This window comes from Asterias rubens, chromosome 15, assembly GCF_902459465.1.
Source record: "Asterias rubens chromosome 15, eAstRub1.3, whole genome shotgun sequence".
Taxonomy (NCBI): Eukaryota; Metazoa; Echinodermata; class Asteroidea; order Forcipulatida; family Asteriidae; genus Asterias; species Asterias rubens.
In genome coordinates, this window is record NC_047076.1 from 2617948 (window position 1) to 2640167 (window position 22220).

Consider the following 22220-nt stretch of genomic DNA (forward strand, 5'->3'; position numbering starts at 1 on the left):
TAAAATAAACCAGATACAAATAATAAAGGAAAATGTCAAAATTAATCACTTGAAAAGTAATGTGCTTATTTTAAGAGTCTGTCATACATATAATTACTTTTTTTTCTTTTTTCTTTTTTAATTATGCTAAACATAATTTAGTAGGAAATGGCAAGTATAGCTGTTTTAAATTCCAAAAGTGTGTACACCATCTTTTTTGTATATTTTTAAGGGTGACGTTTGAATGAAAATAAATTTGCAGCTTTAAACTTTGCAATCTGGAAAAGAATACTTCAGAGAAATCCTAAATTGTTATTTCCCTGTTGTCATTTTTAAAGTTACATACCACGTGTGATAACAACTATAACGGCAAACCTTGAAGTTCATACACGGGAGTTGAATAAATAAATAAATCAGATAACAGGACAACATTATTGTATGCCTATGAAGCAAAAGGTTTTGTCCCTAAGGGAAGGTGAGACAAAACATCATCCTGGAATGTGCCATAACTTTTCTTTTATAACTCTGACAGAGCATTTCGTTCGATGCCCCAGTCGGGTTTGCTGTTACCGCCAAAAGAAAGTGCATACAACTATACAAGTTGAACAAAATTATCATATCCTAACCCCACCATTTGTTAAAAAACAACTCAACTGTAAGGTGTCAAAATTCCTTTGACAAAAATGCTCTATTATTGAAACTATTTGTAAAGATAATTCGGTTTCAATTTCAGCGTGATGCATGAAGCCTCCGGTTTCAATTAGTGAACAATACAAAGTGAACTAGAATCAATGGTCGATCGTCATCATAAACTCATAATCATATTGATAGGTGATTTTCCTAAAAACTAGTTCCAGTTTTTCAGCCTGATCGCTAGACGACCAATCGAAATACGTCAAAATGACGTCAGAGATCAATTCAATCGATCATTGGAAGATATAAATTGCCACGCGCTATGAATATTCATGAGGCATGCTATCAGTTTTCTTTTTATTTTGCTTACTTTGTGTATCATGAATGCATTTCTTTTACAGCCAAAACGATGAATTGGCCATTGCCCTGATTGGCAGGTATCTTCGTGAAAAAGCACGCGACATTTCAGAAGAAATGAGCGATTTAAAAAGAACTCATGAATATTCAGTGCAGTGATGCGGATGGATAATGAATGCATGAAAAGGATTGTGGACCGATGATGATGATGACGAAGTCAGAGTGGCGGCCATATGCTTTTGTTGTTTGCCCGCTGTGTGTCTGCTACTTTGGCTGTGTTGTGTGACGATACATCGCGTATTTTGACGTGTGTCTACGTAGCAGTCGGGGCGTCCATTCCGATCGCGTCACCGGTGTGACGAGAAATACGTAACCCGGTAAGTACTCGCTCATCTGATCGCTCATTCACCGGACTGGGTACCAAAACAACAAAGCGTGACTATCCACCAAGTCTTCCAGGGATCCATGCTTGTTATTTTGGCCCATTTCGTCCACTAATGGAGGGGGTTTCAGGCCGACATGGGACGGGTGTTCGAGAGAGTTCAGCCGATACGACTGGCCGTGGACGGGGTCTTGTCGTTGAAAATCGTGAGATCACGTTTTTGTCCAATTTCGAAATGTGTCATTGACTTTATTAGGGACTTTTTAGTTTGGCTTGATGTTGAGTTTGCTTTCCATGTTGATTATTGTAAACGTCAAATGTTTTATATTTTTCTTTACAATTTGCCTTCTGAAGTTGGGGTTTGTGTTTTGACTGATGTGAAAAAAATGCATCCTTTATTTATGACCTGAAATTTTGTATGGTTACTGCATAGGAATTTTTTGTTTGTTGTTTTGTTCCTGCCTGGCTTGGAGTTGGTTAGTTAGTTAGTTTAGTTGTAAAACCAAATACCTGCACCCCAGCCCACAGTCCACACTATCATCAGGCCCCTGGATCATTTCCAGTCTGAAAAGGGGGCATGGCCTTCAGAAGACTCTGCTTGGCATACCTTAAAATGACCAGAACATGGTTTTTGTGTCTTCTTCAAAAAAAGGCTAAATAAATTGCAAAATAATAATTATTAGGTTAGTAGATTACACATGGTGCGGGATGCGGTGGTCAACTGTAACAATGGTGCAGTGGATAATTTAAGGGGGACGCAACTTTTAATGGGGGGGGGGAGTTTAGCACCATAAATTGTGACGTCCATTGTGACAATACGCTGGACTCCTTCTGCTCTGCTTCTTGGCTATACACCCAGCATTTTTCGAAATAGAAAACTATGTTTTTACCCCATTTTTTTTGTCATTGACACTACAGTAGCTTATTTGTGGAGAGCACATTCACTCAAAAAGAGTTCATTTCCGTGAAACTTGTAACAAATTATGGAGCTGGCATTTGCTTGATAAACTCGTTGGCGTCCTGATGTTTACCGCAGCACATTATCAAGTGCGTTGACTTGCTGGAGCGGCCACATTACTTAAATTACTTTTTGGTGTTGTTCCAGCGCGCTGTTTTACGTCGCACAGCTTGTTGCTGATGTACGCTCCACTTTGGTGGCACTGTGACATGAGAACAGAATTCCGCATTGACCAAAGACTGGTCCACTTTGGTGGCACTGTGACATGAGAACAGAATTCCGCATTGACCAAAGACTGGTCGCGCTTGCACATCCGCAAACATCATGGCATTGACAATGTTATTGTTAATTGAGTGATTGCCAGCTCCGAAATTTGTAACAAAGTTTCACCAAAATGAACACGCTCATTTTCAAGGATCTCTACAATACAAGTGGTCGGTTAAGTGACAACTGGGGGAAAATCTTGGCATCAAAATGTGGGTATTGGCAAAGTATTGGCACTATTTTTGGGGCTAGGGAGGTGGCAGCCACATTTCTACACTGCGGAGAGCTCGAGGGAACACTTCGCAGAGGTTATAAGAAACTTTAAATTATATTTAACAATAATTGCAGCTGCTGCCTTGAACACTTTTTATGTGTTGGCTGCCACCATTTCATGCTGCCAATTATGCTTCCCTCTCCCACTAGCCCCGCCCCCCCCACTCCTTCAGTTGCAATAGTCACACATGAGTCAGCTTCATGTACGTCAGGTAGCTGATAGTGATAAGCCATGTACTGTTAGACACGTACCCTGGACACTTTGTACCTGTGCAAGGTACGAAGTGTACCTTTGCAAGGTCAGCCCTGATACTTCGGCTTTTAAGGGGCACAGCAGTTTTGCCTTGACTTTTTGTAAAAATTTAGGGCACCAAGGCAATTTTCAAAAATTTGGAAGGGCATCACGGCAATCATAAAAAGTTGCGAAGGGCACAACGGCAGTTTGAAAAAAAATAGTTGCCTGTAAAAAATAGTTCTTCCAATTTTTCCATTTTCTAACTGTTACCCAATGAAAAAAGAAAGCATTCATCTAATTCAACAAAATAAAGAACAACAACTTACAATACCTAATAAATAATTTGTGTTCATACGTAATCCTACTACTATTGGTCATGCACGTTGTGTAGTTTTTCGTAGAGACATAAAATTCCCACGTAACTGCTCCATTTTGACACGATGTTGACAGAATAAATGCATGCAGTGCGCGACGACTATGCTGTACATGATGGTACATCACATGTACCAAGCATGTGGAAAACCACTATCCCAGCATGCACAGACACGTCGAGTCTTTGTCTCAAGGCGTTTAGCGTTGGTTCGCGTAATTTTACCACTAGAGGGCGTTTAATCTCACGCTATCGCTTTGTTCCGAAACGCCCTCTAGCGTTCGATAATTCGGGTATTTTTTTGTCGCACGCAAAGAACAACGACTAACGGGCCTGAAATCTGCTGTTGTGCCTTACGTGCGTGAAATTGGGGTATATTTCGTTGCGTGAAATTTACACAGACATCGGGACTTTTTGGCTTATTTTCGAACTTTGACAACGTTGAATATAATTTGTTTTCGGGAGGAAGGGTATGGCGGCAATGATGAGAAAAGGGCACGGCAATCATTGCCGTGAAAAATTGGGTTTTTGAAGGGCATTGCGGCAATCGGTAGGGGCAACGATAAGTATTGTTAAGGTTGAGGGTATGAAGTTACTCAGCTGATAGTCACTTCGTACCTCGCCCACGGTACAAAGTGACCAATTTGGGTTCGGTACCCAGTGTCCCAAGTACTAAGTGGCAAAGGTACAAAGTGTCCGACATCCCACTAATGAAGCACTCAAACTCGTGTAACTGCCCCCCCCCCCAAGTTGCAAAAAACGGATAAACAATTAATATGCCCAAACGTTAAACTGTTCACAAACACAAATGGTGCACGAAAGGGTCAAGGGTTAGCTTTGCATTTGTCTAAGAGTGTAGGAATGTGTCTGTGATTCTGACTGAGAGATAATTTCTCCTAAAATTTATGCTTTCAAGATTCGCTTTTGTAAATTGCTATTCACCGCTCTTATCATTCGGCACAGACTTGCGTCCGTGGGCGTCCTCAAATTTTATTGGGGGCACACTCCTGGTGTGGTCGCCATCACCAGGGCCCAATTTCATGGCTCTGCTTACTGCCGAATTCTGCGCTTACGATCGCGATTCCCCGCTTACGTGCAAGCGCGAATTTCTGCGCTAGCTTTGTAAGCATAGAATGCCTAGTAACGTGAAGTACGCACGCGCAGAAGCCCAAATTCGCCGCTAACCCGTGAAATACGATGGCCGTAAGCACAGAATTCCCTGCTTCCGTAAGCGCCGATTCTGTGCTTACGGTAAGCAGAGCCATGAAATTGGGCCCTGGTCTCTTTCAATCGCTGTTCTTCTCAGCTCTCCTATGCTCACCTAGGCCTTGTAGAGGAATAATTGAAGAGAGATACACAAATAGAGCTTACAAGTTACAGCAAAACTCTACTAATTTACTTCAGAACATAATTTTAAAGTCACCTGGAAGTGGTATTTTGTCAAAATAAAGCTTTTGTCGCTAAAATATGTGTTTTGATGAGTGGAATATGAATAAACAACTAACTAAATTTTACATAAATTAGTTTCCATGTTATTTACAAATTGGAAAAAAAGCCCGACCCGAGAGGGCGCTGTTCGTGACGTCAATCGAGGCGAGATGAATCGCATGCAGTGCCTACACAGCATAGTGACGCTTGGCGCAAGCTAAAAACATGCCCTCAAAGTTGAAACAATACCTGATTTTTTTCACGTTAGGCAAATGCTCCTTTAGGTTCGTTACGTCTTTCAGGTACCTTCTTCGACTTCCCCACTAGCTGGACAAATTATTGGGATGGCGTCATGTTTTAGAAAAGAACTTTTCTCTTCATGTCAAAATGTGTAATGTATTCCGGATTCTCGAAGCACGACGGCTCGAAGTGTTTGCCGCATAGCACTGGAAAAGAGGTCGGACCGGACAACTTGGCAAACTGACACCATCTTTAGTTGTTTTGCTGCATCCAGCAGCAACACCTGGTTGACATTGCCGGAAAAATGCAAGAATTTTTTTTTTTCAAATGTACAAACTCACGTCCAGGACTTGAATGTACTTGCCTGTACCTATGTTCGATCGAGGCAAAGTCTTCCTCGATTGCCGTCACAAAAGGGGTAGGCGGAGTCACCCCCCACACAACTTTATTTGTTAAACATATAAATCGTCAAAAACAATTACTCAAAAAATTATTTTATTGTTCAGGAACATATACTCTAATGTTTGAAGCAAAGAAAAATATCTATTTCCAGGTGCCTTTAAGGTAAAATTATGTTTATATTATGGTGTGGTCCTAAATATTGTTTCATGTACACATTCACAGTATGAAGCATAAATGTTTTGTAACAAACTCACGGTTTATCGTTTGGACTGGAAAAACTTTAAAGCCCACAATGTACTTGCAAAAGAAATGTAAAATGTTGCAGGTTTATTGTACAATGTTGGATTACATTGAACTATATTTGTACTTACTGTACACAAATCTTTCACATGCAGGAAGTGTTTGACTGCACTGTGTGTGTGTGTGTGTGTTCAGGACGAGGAACTACTTTCTTGATGTTCAACAAAATTCTAGTTTAGATCTCTGTGCACACTGAGTACTTGGGCTCAACTCTGCACTGCATTGAAAAGCTTTTGAAACCCATTTTTATTGACGTTTGGACAAATTTAAAGTTCACATTCGGTGGCATTTCGAGCCTGAATGCCACCTTTTCAGTGCTTTTTGGAATAATCCTTTGCAGAAAAAGAAGCCTCTCTCCGGCAAGATCCATGCAATTCATACTTATAGATATCTGATATACCTTCTCCGGATATCCAATTGATGACTGTGTGAATGGCTCTTGTGTCCTTCTCCAACCGTCCCTTCACATAGTTAACCGATACCGTTGCATTGTTTGTGCTCTTAAATGGAAGATGTGTTTTTAAAAATATCTCTGTTTGCCTACAAATTGGTCGACAGAGTTTTCTGTAAAAGAATTGATTAAAAAGATCCTTTCCAGTTGGTTTGTGGATATAATGTAGGTTTGCTTTTCTTTTGCTGGCTCAAAAGTTTTAGTGAAGGGCTTTGAGAAGACTAGGTTTATAACTTTGTATTAAAAAACCTTAACTAAACAAGGAGAATAAAAACAAGAAAAACATATAAACCCCCACCTCTCCTCTAACCTCCAAAAACATGTGTTCATTATGTAGTTGCTATATCTGACCTTTTGTTGTGCAGAGCAACTTTTAGCTTGCATTTAAAACATCATTAGTTGACATATTTTGCAAATTGGTCTTTCAAGTTTAGAAGGAAGATCAAACACTGAAGAAGCCATTTGTATGTCCTCAATTATTTGCTGAAATTGTCATTAAATAGAAATATTTTAATTAGGGTCATTGCAACGAGCACTGTATATTCTTGGAATTGGAACTGCAACTGATCTCCTGGGATTTCATGTAGCAATTTATAGACATTGTTAAATGTCATTATTATTATTCAGTTTACAAAAACACAGTAAACTTTCATTAAACGGGGGCGTCATTGTAGAACATCCGTTGTAAATGATCACATTTTCTAAGTATTTACCAAAATAAGGCTCCAGAGACCAGACTACTTGTTGTTGTACACCACCCATCCATCTTTATAAACTGGATGTACGGTGTAGTTGAAGTTGTCACAGGCTCTATGCCTATTTTTGAGCTGGTTGGTTAATCATATCCAGTGTTGTAAAAAAAGACAGTAAAACTGCAAGTTGATTTTGTTACGATCTAAGTCAAACAGTGAGCTTCATGCGTAAAATCAGTACAGTGAGTGTAAAAGTTCTGAAATACAAATATTCAAAGTGAGTTTTAACATTATGAATGCAAACTTTGTGCAACTTGATTATAAGCCATTACTTACACCCCTCCCCCTCTCAAGTCTTTGTGAGACCCTCCAGTATCCCAACAAATCCTCCACCCTATGCGTAAATCGGCCCTAGGGCTGTCAGTTTTAAATGTTTTACATAAACCATAATAATGATAAAGGTGTAACTCAGCACCCAAATGTTTTGTCTTAAAGAAGTTTGTTCTAATGATTGATAGCCCATTGTTATTCAGTGTAATGTCTGTGTGCAGTAGCATTACATACAATCCTTAAATGTCAAACAACTTCCTGAATCGGATTCTGGAAGAATTGAGGCCGTACAAGTTAAAGGTGACACTTCTTGTATAAGGACGAGTAACCCATTCTAACTAGGATGGGTTGAATGCGTCCTAACGAATTTGGATAGGCAATTTAACTCGTCCTTAGTCCTAAGATTAATCCAAAGTTAGGAAGAGTTTGGTGAAATCGACGGCTGGTAGGCCCATCATCAGTTTTGGTTTGAGTCAAAATTAATCCCACAAAGATAAAAAAATCAGTGTACATGAAACTGTGAGTTTGCAAATCGTAGTCCCTTGCACTCTCCATCCGGCATTTCCCCTTTAAACAGGCAGGAAGGATACTTTGAAATTAGTCATTTCACGAAAAGTGTCACTCAGTGAAAAGTACTGAATGAGCATACTGTATAATTTGTGAAAGTTCACAAGTCATCGTACCTTTTTTGTTCGCTACTTCTGCGTGATGAACAAAGTTGTCGGGGAAAGTATCGTTGTTAAATTATTGGTCATGAATCATTTTTGTAAAAATATTCTGTCCAGGGTGGATGTAATAAACTTCGAGTACACGTTGATTGTTAGCGTCATGAAAAGACTGTTTTAAATTAACATTCCCAGAGAAGTCTTTGTATAGATGAGTAAAGGTTAAAGGTATGGTAACATAGTTTCATTTGACATAAGTTCATGATGAAACGCACAGTGCATCAGGGTTCAAATCAAATTGACTTCTTTGTTTTCTAATTTCTGTGGCAACTTTTGTATACTCTTTTTCGAAAGGTCAGCAAATCTCTTCAGCTCGAGTTACACTTTCATGAAATTAAAACTCCATGAAACGGACAGAGCAAATTCACTTGGGTATTTTTTTTATTTTGATGTGTTAGTTGTAATATTCTACTCTATTTCTCTGACATTTTTACACAAAATAGTTCCAGTGAATTCCCAACACGTACATGTACTCTGTAACTTACAGACTTCTTTTTTTGTGTGTTAATGTATGAGTCTCGTTGACGTCATAACCTTCAGGGATTGCGTGCACATGCTCACAGGAAGTACTTATTAAACCCTCCCCGACTCCTGGAAACTTTACAAAATCCCTCGGCTCTCAAACTGCTAGGGTCAGTGAGAAAAGACGAGTGTGCGTTCGCTGGGTCCTTTTCCTCACGGACAATAATCCAATTATAAAACCAGTTCAAGGATATCTAGTGAAAGATCGGACAAATATTTATTTTTCGAATGAAATTTGCTGTTAATTAGTTGGAAGTCATACACACTAATGAGTGAAAATATCTGTTATTTTGCATCTTTCAAGATCCGAAAGGGTATACAGTCAAATTAGTTTAGAGATATTAAGGGAAAAATTGGACAACATTTTAAATTTTGTTCTTTCCATCAAAATTTATACAGAAATTAGTTGGAATCCATGCAAAAATATTGAGTGAAATATTCTGTTAAATTTAAAAACTTCAAAAACACTTGTGATGAGGAATAAAAGGCAGTGGACACTATTTGTAATTACTCAGAATAATTATTAGCATTAAGACCTTACTTGGTAACGAGTAGTGGGGAGCTGTTGAAAGTATAACACATTGTGAGAAATGACTCCCTCTGAAGTAATGTAGTTTTTGAGAAAGAATTAATTTTCAACGAATTTGATTTCTAGATTTCTGATTTGAGGTCTCAAAATCAAGCATCTGAACGCACATAACTTCGTGTGACAAGGGTGTTTTTTTCTTTCATTCCTGTCATGCAACTTCAACGACTAATTGAGCTCAAATTTTCACAGGTTTGTTATTTTATGCATATATTGTCTTTGACAATTACCAAAATGTCCAGTGTCTTTAAGAAGGATAATTTCAATCCAGAAAATGTTAATTTTACAAAATCACAAAATAGTATACACTTGGGAAGTGTATTGGATTACCACCTGAAAATGTCAATTGTTTGCTCTTTCAACTTGTTGTGTAAGAAAATTATTGTTCAATGATTGTGCACCACAAGTTGAATAGAATTAGAATTATTTATTCAGCCAACAAATTTGCAGTTAAGAAAGTCATTCAACACTATTAATATAGTCGTAAGGGATTATGCAACAATTGCTTTTCATTGATTGTACTAAACATCTAATGAATTCAGCTCATTAGGCGCAGTGTGTGGTTTTGTTTTTGTTGATTGATTGTTGACAGACTGTTGAAGATTTAGTATTTTTGTACGTTTTAATCCCACATCTCCCCAAAAGATCCGTAAATTTAAATGTGAAAGAAATTGTTTAGCCCTTTATAATTTATAGTTTTGGTCCATTGGAAGGGTTTAGCTTTGGGACGAGGTTTCTAATGGTGAATTCAATCCCTTGGCAAAGTTGCTGACGGCAATTAAATCTAAAGGGCCAATTAGCATTATCTTTCAGCCGTGAATCTATTATTAGTGTAGGGGTAAACAGTTACACAACAATTAAAGACACTGGACACTATTGGTAATTGTCAAAGACCAGTCTTCTCACTTGGTGTATCTCAACATAAGCATAAAATAACAAGCTTGTTGAAAACACTCTTGTCACACAAAGTTGTGTGCTTTCAGATGCTTGATTTCAAAACCTTAAATTCTAAATCTGAGGTCTCGAAATCAAATTTGTGGAAAATTACTTCTTTCTCGAAAACTACATTACTTCAGAGGGAGTCGTTTCTCACAATGTTTTATACTACCAACATCTCCCCATTACTCATTACCAAGTACCATTTTTATGCTAAAAATTATTTGAGGAATTACCAATAGTGTCCACTGCCTTTAAATATGACATTACAGCCTATATATTACAATGAATGAACATCTTGTTTAAAGAACAAAATTACTAGGATATTTTAAAGAAAACCTAGTATTCAAATTAAACTAAGTTTATTCTTTTTCTGTCTTTTATATAATATGCATTACAATGTAGTTCTGTAATATTGTGGAAATGTTTTGTGGAAATAAATGTGAATTTAATTGAATTGAAATTTGATATGACCATTTTAAACGAGGTCTGACTGGGAAATGTCCATCTTTTTAAACTGCAAGGATGCTTTAGAAGTAATGTTTAGAAAGTGAATTATCACTTCTCTGCCTGTATTTATTTCACGGGTTTATATTGTAACATTTTTTGTTTCCAATGTTGTTCTTTGCAGAATATATTTCTAGTTTAAGAAGTGGAACTAAACAATGGAGGACGACAGTCAGGAGAATACGGGGCTGTCAGCCGAGGACAAAGTGCAGGTAAGATTATAATTCAGAACGGAAATCTTCCTAATCTTGGGACAGGATTCCCAGGCAATTCTACCCAATTCAACTTCCCCACCTCTGCCATCCCCCTACCCAAACCTCTACCCCCCTCTCTCTCTCAAAAACAGGCCCTGACCCTCCAAATAAAAGGGCTGACCCATAGTTGGCTTGATCATAGACCCTTTTTGAATATTAAACTTTGGATTCGGCATCAGGCTCCTTCCTCTCGTCTGAAGCCCTGAGCATGTATACGCAAAGCATGCGCAATTGTCAAAACAACGGCGGGGCCAAGCCAGCTTGAGTCGAATCCAAAGCAGTGGCACATCTCGAAACATCTTGAGCTGTTGTTTTTTTTCAAACTCTTTGGTTTGTGGTTATTATAACACAAAAGGTAAACATTCCCATATGGCTAGTGTCTGGAATCCCTGTACAAAAAGGCCCACTCTTTGTGTCAATCAAGGTGTCAATATTACATGGTTTGTACTGGGTGATATTTACTTGCACTTTGTTGTTGTACCGTGTGATAACACTTGTGAACGTTTAAAACGCTGTGAGTTCTCTTGAAAACACCTTGGCCCAATTTCATAGAGCTGCTTAGCATGAAAATTTGCTTAGCATGAAATTTTTTCCTTGAAAAAAACAAACAGAATTACCAACCAAATTTCCATTTCTTGCATATCTCTTATTACTGGTGTTCAGCTATTGCTTATCCTGAAAATCATGTGGAAATTTGTTTGGTAATCCTGTTTTTATCAAGGCAACAATTTCATGCTAAGGAAATTTTTGTGCTTAGCAGCTCTATGAAATTAGGCACTGGATGTACTGTGTAACACATTCTTCTTGTTTAATAGTCTCAATATGCCACCTGATAAATGTTTGGATTTAATCAAAACGTCTTGAACTTCCAAAACATTACTTGAACTTGAGACTTACCAAGTCAATTTCCATTGTTATCGTAGTTTCTAGCATGCGCACATAGACCTTATCGCAAATACTTGGTACGCATGCGTAGGGCCACTGATTTTCCGCGACTGCGGAAAACGGACGGAGTTCGCCGAATCCGCCCTTAGAAACGGAAAACGGGATTTCAGAAAATTATTTTATTTTTTTATTTTTTTTTTTCTTGACGCCAAAACTATTGAAATTGCATTCTTTATTAAGATTCTTTTTGTTAAACTAAAAAAGCATCAGAAATCAGACCATTAAAAAGTATGAGATCGTAACCGTGGATCATTCTGTTCTACTTCACACCATCCTCCATGTTTACACACATGATGTACACACGTTGTTAACATGGTTAAGCGAAGGGCATTATTCGCGGCACGTTTTTAACATTTTTTGTTCACCCAAATTGCATTTTCTCCCTCTCTTTTACAAACAATAATACACAAACTAGCTTACCTATGATCTATAAGAACACATACAATGTTTTTTCATTTCGGAAAGGTCTAAAATAAAACCGTAAACTGTCAACATTCTGTCGCCAAAGCGAAAACAAAATGGCTGACATTTTGTTTGTGGATGGTGAACGGTCACGTCCATAGACTTGTTCCCAAGTCTTTGATCATGCTGAAACGGCGCCCTCTTGTGGATTACACTCCTGTCATTAGCCTACAATGTGGCTGATGCAGAGAATCAACTGCAGTTTTAGACTTGGAATCAAGTCTATCACATCATGTGCATTGATACTGCAGTCACAGTGCAACCTTTTTACCCTGACTACATGTTTTTGTTTCATCGGAACAGCAGTATAAAAAAAAAAAAATTAAATTATTTTTTTGAAATTTGTCAGTTCAAATGAACATTTTACGAAGTCAGCAGTGCAACTTATCTCAAATTGATTTTTATAAGTGTGTCCCTGGGTATTAAACAACCTTTTATCTAATTAAAAAAACATGAAACAGAATTTTTTTGTGCCTGAAACGGAATTCATGTTTTTGCCAAACGGAATTTGCACATTTCTGAAACGGAAAATCAGTGGCCCTACATGTGCTAGGCGCTGAATGAGGTGCATGCTGGTCTGGCTAAGTTTGATCACTACTAGTTAGACCAGCATGCACCTCATTCAACAGTCAGGACAGGTAGCGCATAGGGTAACTGCTGCCACCGAAATGTTTGTGTAACACAAAGAAAAAAAGTACCCCATTGACAATGCATGAAGCTTCAAGTCCCCCATCAGTCCCTTTACATGTTGCATGTTTGTCGTCTATGTCGCAGATTGTTACCAGTCAGGCGGTTCCATCCTCGGTCGTCATGTCCGGGATGCCCAACCAATCTGTCCAGGTCTCTTCTGTCATACAGACTAACAGCACACAGCCATCGGTTATCCAATCCACACCCATCCACACTGTCCAAGTTCAGGTGCGTTTTTTTTATTTCATATTTATCAGGGATGTGATTTTTCCGAATTTAACCGGAAATTAGTTTTGTTTAACCCCCCCCCCCCCCCAAAAAAAATAAATAAAATGAAGCAAGTTTTTCCATCAAGATCAGGGCCCAATTTCATGGCTCTGCTTACCGTAAGCACAGAATCGGCGCTTATGGAAGCAGGGAATTTTGTGCTTACGGCAAGCGTGTTTCACGGGTTAGCGGTGAATTTTGACTTCTGCGCGTGCGTACTCTGTGTTACTAGGCATTCTACGCTTACAAGTCTAGCGCATAAATTTGGCGCTTGATCGTAAGCGCAGAATTCGGCGGTAAGCAGAGCCATGAAATTGGGCCCTGATTAATTAAAGCATGAAAATAAAAGCATGTGGATGCCCCAGATTGCAGAGTAGGTCTTTTTAAACCATAGATAAATGTTTGTAATCGGGGTTTTGTGCTTTCAAGCTTTTGCCCTCACAATTCACGCTTTGAATTGCGCTCACAGTTCAGGTTTTCTTTTTTTAATAGCCTATCACATCCCTGATTTGTTGATTTATTATTGTTATTTGTGTTGGTTGCCGTTACATGTCTGTGTGTTGCTGTTCATTGTAAACGTTTAAAGGGAAGGTACTAAGCTTGGGCATTACTCAAAACACATATTAACTTAAAACTGACTTGGTAACGAGCAATGGAGAGCTGTTGATAGTATAAAACATTGTGGGAAACAACTCCCTCTGAAGTAACGTAGTTTTTGAGAAAGAGGTAATTTCTCACTAAAATATTAAAAGACTTCTAGCTATTCCTATTTGTTTCAGCTTAATACAGTGTATATTTGCTGAGAAAAAATGTCAGTCTTTTCATAACAATGTAAAATTTAGCCACGCTGTCTTGCTGACAGCGATAGCAACCGCATCTCTGGCCACAACATTTGTGGAGCGCCTCCAACCCTCTGAAATCTGAGAAATCTCCATGCTTGAACAACATTATTCAATTTTTAGACTCCAAAGGATTTCTTTCTTAAAATAGTTTAAAAAACAGCAACAGCCGAATGCTTCTTACCAAGTCAGTTTGTATGGTAATTAATTGGTTTTTGGGGTTGAACAAAGAATTGCCTAGAGTGGGATTCGAACCAACGACCTCCGGATTAACGACCTCCGGATTAACGTGCCGGCACGTTAATCCGGAGGTTGTTGGTTCGAATCCCACTCTAGTCAATTCTTTGTTCAACCCCAAAAATCATATACAAATTTACCCAGTCAGTTTCCCTTGTGGTTTATATTGGTAATTTATTGGTGGCGTACTTACTAATCTAAGACCCTTGCTCTAATACGGATTTAAAAAAACTTTTTTTTTTCATGTTTTTTTTTTTTGTTTTCCTTCTTTTGTTCTATTTTTTTTCTTCTTGTTTATCTTTCTTTTTAAACAAAACGGAAGCAGTACATATGTGTTTGTTATTTTTAGTTACAGCAAAATTTTAATTTAATTCTTCAGGTGACCCCAGTGCAGGACGGTGAGGAACAACAGCAGACAGTAGTTATCGACACAGAGGTTGACCGCAAAAGACGTCAGGATATTCTCTCTCGTAGACCCTCCTACAGGTAAGCACATCTTAAAGACGCGAAACACGTCCAGCCAAGTTATTTTGATGATTCGTTCTGGGCGGTTTTTGTTAAAAGAAATCTGAATACTGCAGGAATGCACTGTGAGCTTCAGAACTGTAATAACTTTTTCACTGCTAGAAGTGTTAGAACAGTTTAGAAATATTGTAAAATTTTTCTTTAAAGGGAATATACATCATTGGCAATTAGTGTATTTTTCAGAAAAATGTGGCAGTTGGATTTAATTGTAATCCACCGACCTGTTTACATTTGTGTGTCTGTGACGATAGAGGAAAACAAGAGCAAGTTAATTTCTAGCAACTTGGAAGTCTTTGAATGAATTTACACCTGAGCATTTTTTTCTTCTTAAGATATTAAGGTTCCTTCTCAACTCTTGCACCTTTTAATTACCATCTTTATACCCTTTTCTTGACAACAGAAAGATCCTAAATGACTTATCATCCACTGACGGACCAGCCGTGGCGAGAATCGAGGAGGAGCCATCAGAGGATGAGGGCCAGAACACCATCACCCTAGCTGGGACAGCTGGACTACATGGATTCCCAACAGGTAAAACCCAACCCAAAAACTTACTAAGCACAGAAAAATCTTGCTTAATAAAAACTGGTTCCCAGCCAAAATTCCATCAGGTTTACATTGATCCAACTGGTGCTCGCTCATTTTTTGCTTAGTAAAAGAAATTTTGCTAAGCAGTATTTTCTGCTTCGCAGCTTTATTAAATTGGGTCATGATGGACTCGGTTTACCATGTGTCTGATTTGTTGTTGTTGTTGTTGTTGTTTACAGTAATGACCACTGGGGGTGCCACCATACAGATTGCCAACCCTGTTGACATGCCCGGTCTACAGACGCTGACCATGACCAACGCAGGGACTCCGGCCGGTACCATCGTCCAGTCCATACAGGCTCAGGATGGGACGCAGCAGTTCTTTGTCCCGACAGCGTCAGGTAAAAACTTAGCTCCAGCTTTCTAATACGACTGTAGGAAATACATCTTGAAAATCCATCTGTGGTTGAGTTAGCTATGAAATATAAGGTGTGTTCGATTAGCTTCGCGTGGTCGACCCTGCGGTGCTCATTCGGGTGAGCCCCTGACAAGAGCTAATCGAAACTCACCGTTCTCGTGGTGACATTGTGGTGACGTTCCACAAGCAGGGCACATGGGGTTGGCCCGGGTGAGCCCCTGGAATGACGTCAAAGCTATTCGTACGTACCGGGGGCAGACCCATAGATACAGACCTTATAGGATAATAGTGTTGGTGCTATCCCATCCAGTGACACTGTATGTCATGTGTTGACTGTGTTGATTTGGTCATCAAACCTAAATTTGCCACTTTCAATTGTTCTCTTAATATTGCCATTTTCAATTGTTGTTCCCCTAATTTTGCCATTTTCAATTGTTGTTCCCCTAATATTGCCATTTTCAATTGTTGTTCCCCCTAATATTGCCATTTTCAATTGTTGTTCCTCTAATTTTGCCATTTTCAATTGTTGTTCCTCTAATTTTGCCACTTTCAATTGTTGTTCCTGTAGTTTTGCCCATTTCAATTGTTGTTTCCCTAATTTTGCCATTTTAAATTGTTGTTCCCCTAATTTTGCCATTTTAAATTGATGTTCCCCTAATTTTGCCATTTTAAATTGTTGTTTCCCTAATTTTGCCACTTTCAATTGTTGTTGCCCCCTATAGGTGATATCCAGGCGTATCAGATCCGACCAGCCACGAGTCTGCCCCAGGGTGTAGTGATGGCCAGTGCCAACCTCCAGTCATCAGGACATTTACACGTCCACGAGGAGGCTGGTAGGAAGAGGGAACTTAGGCTAATGAAAAACAGGTACTTCTTTCGCTCTTTCTTTGTTCTCGCTAAACAAAGCCTGCCCTGTGGAGTTCATAACCCTTTGACCTATGTACTGTATACAGGCATGAATACTTTCGGATTTGTTTCCTACAGACAAATCTCTAGAACTCTTATCAGTAAGGCCTGAAGAGTCTAATGGAGCTAAGGCCACGTCCGAAACGTCTAGATCAGCGCGTCTACCAGTGTTGAAGAATAGGCAGACGCGCGCGATCTAGCCGTAGCTGTAGCCGAAGTCGCCGCTTCGGACACGGCCTTACACCTTGTGTACATGTATTGTCAGCCATTGTACTTGATAAAGTGTTTCTTTTTTTATCTTAATGTCCAAAATATCATGCCTGCATATAATTATTGCTCTTTGCTCAGAAACCCTGTGTGTATTTTGCTTGCCTTACCATTTGGGTCAATATTTTTCATGATATTTGTGTCTCTGCATTTATCTGTGATTTTTTTCTATTCTCTATTTACCCGTTTTGTATTGAATGACTGAATATTGCTTATGAAATATTGGTTTTTTTTTCATGCTTGATTGATGTGTCTTTGCATTTATTTGTGATTCTCAATTCTTGATTTACTTGTTTTGTATTGAACAACTGAATATTGCTTATGAAAATTTGTTTTTCATGTTGATTGTCGTATCTTTGCATTTATTTGTGATTATCCATTCTCTATTTACGTGATGTGTATTGGAGGACTGAATATTGCTTACTGAATGACAATTTGTTTTTCATTCACAATTGATGTTTCTTCGTATTCATTTTTGATTTGCAACTGTATTGACTGTTTTGGAAGACTACTAGTTACAGAATGAAATGATGTTTTTCATTCACAATTGTTGTTTCTTTGCATTTATTAGTGATTTCCAATTTTATATTTACTATTTTGCATTGGAAGACCAATCATTGGTCTCATGAACAGGTATCTAATATTTGCCAATCATTCTGTCCACGTTATTATTTTTAAGCTATTGTAATTCTCCCATTCTTGTGCATTTTAATGTGTATTAATATTTGACTGCGAAAATATAATACTGCTCTCACATTTCCTTAACTATCTTCATTATTTGCATTTGAATTTTCATCAATATCATTCCTCTAATTAATTAATAAGTCTAAGTTTAAACGCAAAGTGTTCCTGTCTCAAAATGTTTTGTACTATCAAAATCTGCTGTAGGCTTAACAAGTGGTTTTTATTGCCATTAACTTTAAGAGTAATTACCAAATGTTTCCTTTAAGTCTATTAGGCCTAATTTGTAAGATGAACTTGCTTCGGAACATACTTGAATCTATGTACAGGACGTCTTTTACAAACAATAATTCAAGTATTTCTTTTTGTTTCCATCTTTCAGGGAGGCGGCGAAGGAATGTCGACGGAAGAAGAAGGAGTACATCAAGTGTCTTGAGAACCGAGTGGCCGTCTTAGAGAACCAAAATAAGACTCTTATTGAGGAGTTGAAATCCCTCAAGGAACTCTACTGCCACAAATCGGATTAAAATCCCTAGCGCCGGTTCTTCAATTTTTACTTTGATTTTAAGAGATTTTATTTTTTTCACGGATAGGGTGTCCACCCATTGGTTGGTCCCCCCTAGTCCTACCTTCGGTCGGTCCCTCCTACCGTCTGAAGGTTCAAAACCGTTCTGTGTGGTTTTGACTGATAGATTAACTACGCAGGCCTGTAGTTTTTGGTCTTGCGGGGAGTTTCATCTACTCGGTACACAACACACATACAGTTCTGTGCACAGCTGTGCTTTCATACACAACTCGTACAGTCAACTGGTTTTACATGGTTAGTCAACTTGCTAGATAATGAGGGGGACAATAGTAGGATGGCTTGAGACGTCGCCGGCTAGCAGGATGCAAAAAAAATTTCAGGATGCCATTTGGGAAAATTTAAATGCATTGGACTTGATGTACATGGAGACTGGTTTTTTAGAGATTTAATTTTATTGTGAGATAAAGTGACCACTCATCGGTCGGTCCCTCCTACTGTCTGAACGTTCAAAACCGTTCTTTGTGGTTTTGACTGATAGATTAACTACGCTGGCCTGTAGTTTGTGGTCTTTTGGGGAGTTTCATCTACTCGGTAAACAATACACACGTATACAGTTCTGTGCACAGCTGTGCTTTCATACACAACTCGTACAGTCAACTGGTTTCAAATGGTTGGTCAACTTGCTAGATATTGAGGACAGGATGGTTAGATGAGGCGTTTCCGGCCTGCAGGACGTGATAGTTTCTTGGGGATCCTATTTGGAAAATTTAAATGCATTGGACTTGATGTGCATGGAGCCAATGCGTCTTTGCTACAGTTCTTTGCCTTGGTGCACTTTAAAATCTTCCTGGCTTTGAAAATAAATAAAGAAAAAAGTTTTACAAGATGAATTTATAGATTTTTATCAAGATATTGGTGTTTTGATGGGTGCTGTTGCCGTCTTGATTTATTTATGTACAGTGGCTACACTCCCGTCGCACCAGCACTCATACCCAGTCAAATATTGCTTAACCATTTTCTGCTAAGCAGAATTTGGCAGGATACCAGTCACAAATTGTACAGGTGGCATGGTAGTCTGGCTTATAACCTTATTCTGGTAAGCAAGTTGGCGGTTAGCTACTTTTTTTTTGCTTACGTACATGTAGGTCTATGAAAATGGGCTCAGGAAATGTCTGAGACGGTTTGTGTCGAGTTGCATGTGGCTGCTGCTCGATCATGGCTTATGGGACTTGATTGTGAAAGCTTGTATCAGGGATTTGATTCTTCAGAGTTCTATCTGAATTCAGATTTTGTGTGTGTCTGCCTGGTGAAAAACAGGCGGTTATTTTCTTTGGATGTGGAGAAGTTATGCTCTTTAAACAACCCTCTAGCCCAACGGGCGGTGCCGGGCGGGGCCCCGCTCGGCACTCTGAGCAAATAAACATGTGCTGTCCAGCACAGAATTCCCCCAGATTGCACTTAAGCAATGGTGTCTCATATTTAAACATTAATAGATTTGTTGAACCACTAGCCCTTGGTGGACTGAATTTGATTTAGAGCACACCACTAAAATTGGTCAAGCCACAACACTGCCTCTAGCTCGGATGATACTGTTCCCAGAAGCTCATAGAAATCGATAACTTTAAACTGACGCTGATTTTCGCTCTTAAACTTTGTGCACAGAAGACATACAGAGGTACCCAGATTATAAAGCGGAACCTATTGTGCTCTTTGCAGCGGGCTTCCAGATTTCAAATTGCTGACAGCCTGTGCTAGGTTCTGAGGTTTCCAACACCCCTCGGCCATCAATAAAACCTTTTTGCTTTACTGGAGAGCCAGTAACTAAGGGAATTTGTGTAGTTCCTGGGGTTACTCCGGCTCTTTAGGATTTTAAATTGATTGAAGTTTGGGTGGCCGCCCTGGAAGTGGGTTGTGCGACAAGCGACTCATTTTTGTAGAGCCCATCACATTTATCCATTCCCCTTCATGCAGGGCTGGAGTTTTACTCTGGAGCACAGGCCCAAAACCAGTGATTCCAGCATTGGACCAGGGGGCCGATTTCAAAAAGAGGTGAGATTTGATCGAAATGGTGGCATAGTTGGCTTGTGCGTAAAGCGCTCGCCTCTAACCAAGGTGACCCTGGTTCGATACCCAGCCAGGGCCATATGTGAGTTGAGTTGTGCGATGGTTCTCTGCTGTGAGGGTTTTCCAGATGATCCGGTTTTCCTCCCTCGGGGGAAAAATCAAACACTTTCGATCTTTGGCTGTGCTCCATGGTAATGGGTTGATGTGGCTGGCATGCCTGCTTCACAAACATGTTGTAGCCGCGTCCTTCGCAATTCAGCTCTTAGCTGAGAGTAAGAATGATGAGCCCCCCAAATTATTATTATTTTTATTAACTTGGAAGCAAACAAGTACACTTTGAAGGTTCCAAACGCCCGAGAATTACACAGTTCACAAACGGCCAGGCAAAGTTGCTGAATTCTCGGCAAAGCCTTACTGTGAATTGTGAAACCATTGTCCCAATAGTGATTGTAATCTTCAGCCTTGCCCATTGTAAAGTCACCAGTTGCAGTAGTGTCAAAGTCCGTTGTGTTTTTAACAGTAATTTCAAAGTCGTCCCGATTCCAGTGCCTGACCTCAAACTTAAAAAAATTAAGAAGAAAAAAAGATAGTTGTAAAAACTTAAGTGAGTCATAAACACTGTTGTGCAAAAATATGGCTGTTTAATTTGTTCCGCTAAGCTAAAAAGGAAACCAGTGAGGATCAATGTACTACAATGCATATTTTTGGCTGATAAGCAAGATTTACCTGTCTGGCATTTTCTTGTGCTGTAAAGTTTTGTGGAATCCAAACTGTTCGGTTCTGCTGTTGAATATTGACCATTCTATTTTAAAAGTAAATTATTGTAAAGTTGACTTTCCTTGGAAGTATTGGAGTTGAAAACCTTAGTAAATGTTTGACTTTATTTTTTTAAGGTTGTGTACAAATTACTTAATGAATTAAAAAAGAGGGAAAAAATGATCAAGGTAAATCTGGTACATATGTTACTTACCAAGTTTTCTTTTGTGACCTTTGACCTTGTGAATATTTACAATTTCTGAATCGGTCTGTACCATACTTTTTTGAAATTCTGATTGCTCTTTAGAATAAATTGCTGGAGGTTAACAAATATTGCTGGAGGTTGTGGCATGTTGTTTTTACAAGCTCACAGAATATCCATACACTGCTACATGTATATGATGGAGGCCATTTTGTTTTCCCCAACATACAAGTGTATAGAAATCAGAGTGAGGTTTGATTCTCAAGTAGTGTGGTGCCTGTCACAAAGTGTTAATGCCACGGCATTGTCATGTGGTTGAAAACTAGACAGAAATATTCATCTTGTGAGTAAAAAGTCAAACTCCTGCATTCCTTCTGTAAACCAAACGGGCAAAACACTTGAATTTAAAATTTTGTTGCTTTTAAAAGAAAAGCCTCTTTTTTAGAATTTTTTATTTTGAGAATTTTTGGGGTTTATTTGTTTTAAATGAGTATTGACTGAAAATCTTAATTTTATGATTTGTGTTTTTCATTTTGCTTTTTGCTGTGTACATAACTCGTATAAATACCATGGTTTATTGGAAACTGAAGCTTTTTATCGTTAACTGTAAATACTGTCAATTTCTTCCATACTCGCTCCACCTTTTTCTGTTTTTTCCTTCTGAATATCGTACATTGCTACCAAAACACGGGGAAGATAACTTGATCAATAAATACAAACTTGATAGATAACTGTTAAAGTATATAACACAGATTGGTATAGAGCTGACAAGTGCTCACGTATTGTATAATAACTACATCTATACATGAAAGAACAAACATGTCAAAATGTTAGAACATAGTGAAAGAGAACATAGTGAACAACCATACACAATATTCAGCATATAAACAGATTGTTCTTAATTTTGGTTGTATCAACTGAACTTAGAGTTGCGTTTTTTTGTTAAATATGACTTCAGAGGGGGAATATTACTCAGAACAAAAATGGTTCTACCCTGAACTTCATTTTACTTAGCTTTCAGACTTAAGTTATTCAATGATGTTTTTATCCTTACCAGTTTGGTATAATACCTATTAAATAAAA

General features: G+C 38.6%; 1 protein-coding gene across 3 annotated transcripts; it reads left to right on the forward strand.

Annotated features, from left to right (window-relative positions):
- Positions 1 to 494: 494 nt before the first annotated feature.
- Positions 495 to 20381, forward strand: LOC117300361 (cAMP-responsive element modulator-like). Of its 3 annotated transcripts, none has more exons than XM_033784130.1 (8): positions 495 to 1346; positions 10695 to 10782; positions 13006 to 13149; positions 14644 to 14750; positions 15190 to 15320; positions 15557 to 15718; positions 16458 to 16602; positions 17972 to 20381. In XM_033784130.1, the coding sequence occupies exons 2-8, from the start codon at positions 10729 to 10731 to the stop codon at positions 18114 to 18116; spliced, it is 888 nt and encodes a 295-aa protein (XP_033640021.1). In that variant the 5' UTR covers positions 495 to 1346; positions 10695 to 10728; the 3' UTR covers positions 18117 to 20381. The 3 variants fall into 3 exon arrangements, with proteins under 3 accessions (XP_033640021.1, XP_033640024.1, XP_033640022.1); XM_033784131.1 differs by lacking the exon at positions 495 to 1346 and adding an exon at positions 1369 to 1557; XM_033784133.1 differs by lacking the exon at positions 13006 to 13149.
- The last annotated feature ends 1839 nt before the right edge of the window (positions 20382 to 22220 follow it).

What these genes read in the sequence shown, in the direction of transcription:
- LOC117300361 (XM_033784130.1), top strand. Translation starts at nt 10,729, where the DNA reads ATGGAGGACGACAGTCAGGAGAATACGGGGCTGTCAGCCGAGGACAAA. An exon ending in TCTCGTAGACCCTCCTACAG is followed by an intron (nt 14,751 to 15,189) that starts GTAAGCACATCT and finishes TCTTGACAACAG; the next exon opens with AAAGATCCTAAATGACTTAT. An exon ending in CTTTGTCCCGACAGCGTCAG is followed by an intron (nt 15,719 to 16,457) that starts GTAAAAACTTAG and finishes TGCCCCCTATAG; the next exon opens with GTGATATCCAGGCGTATCAG.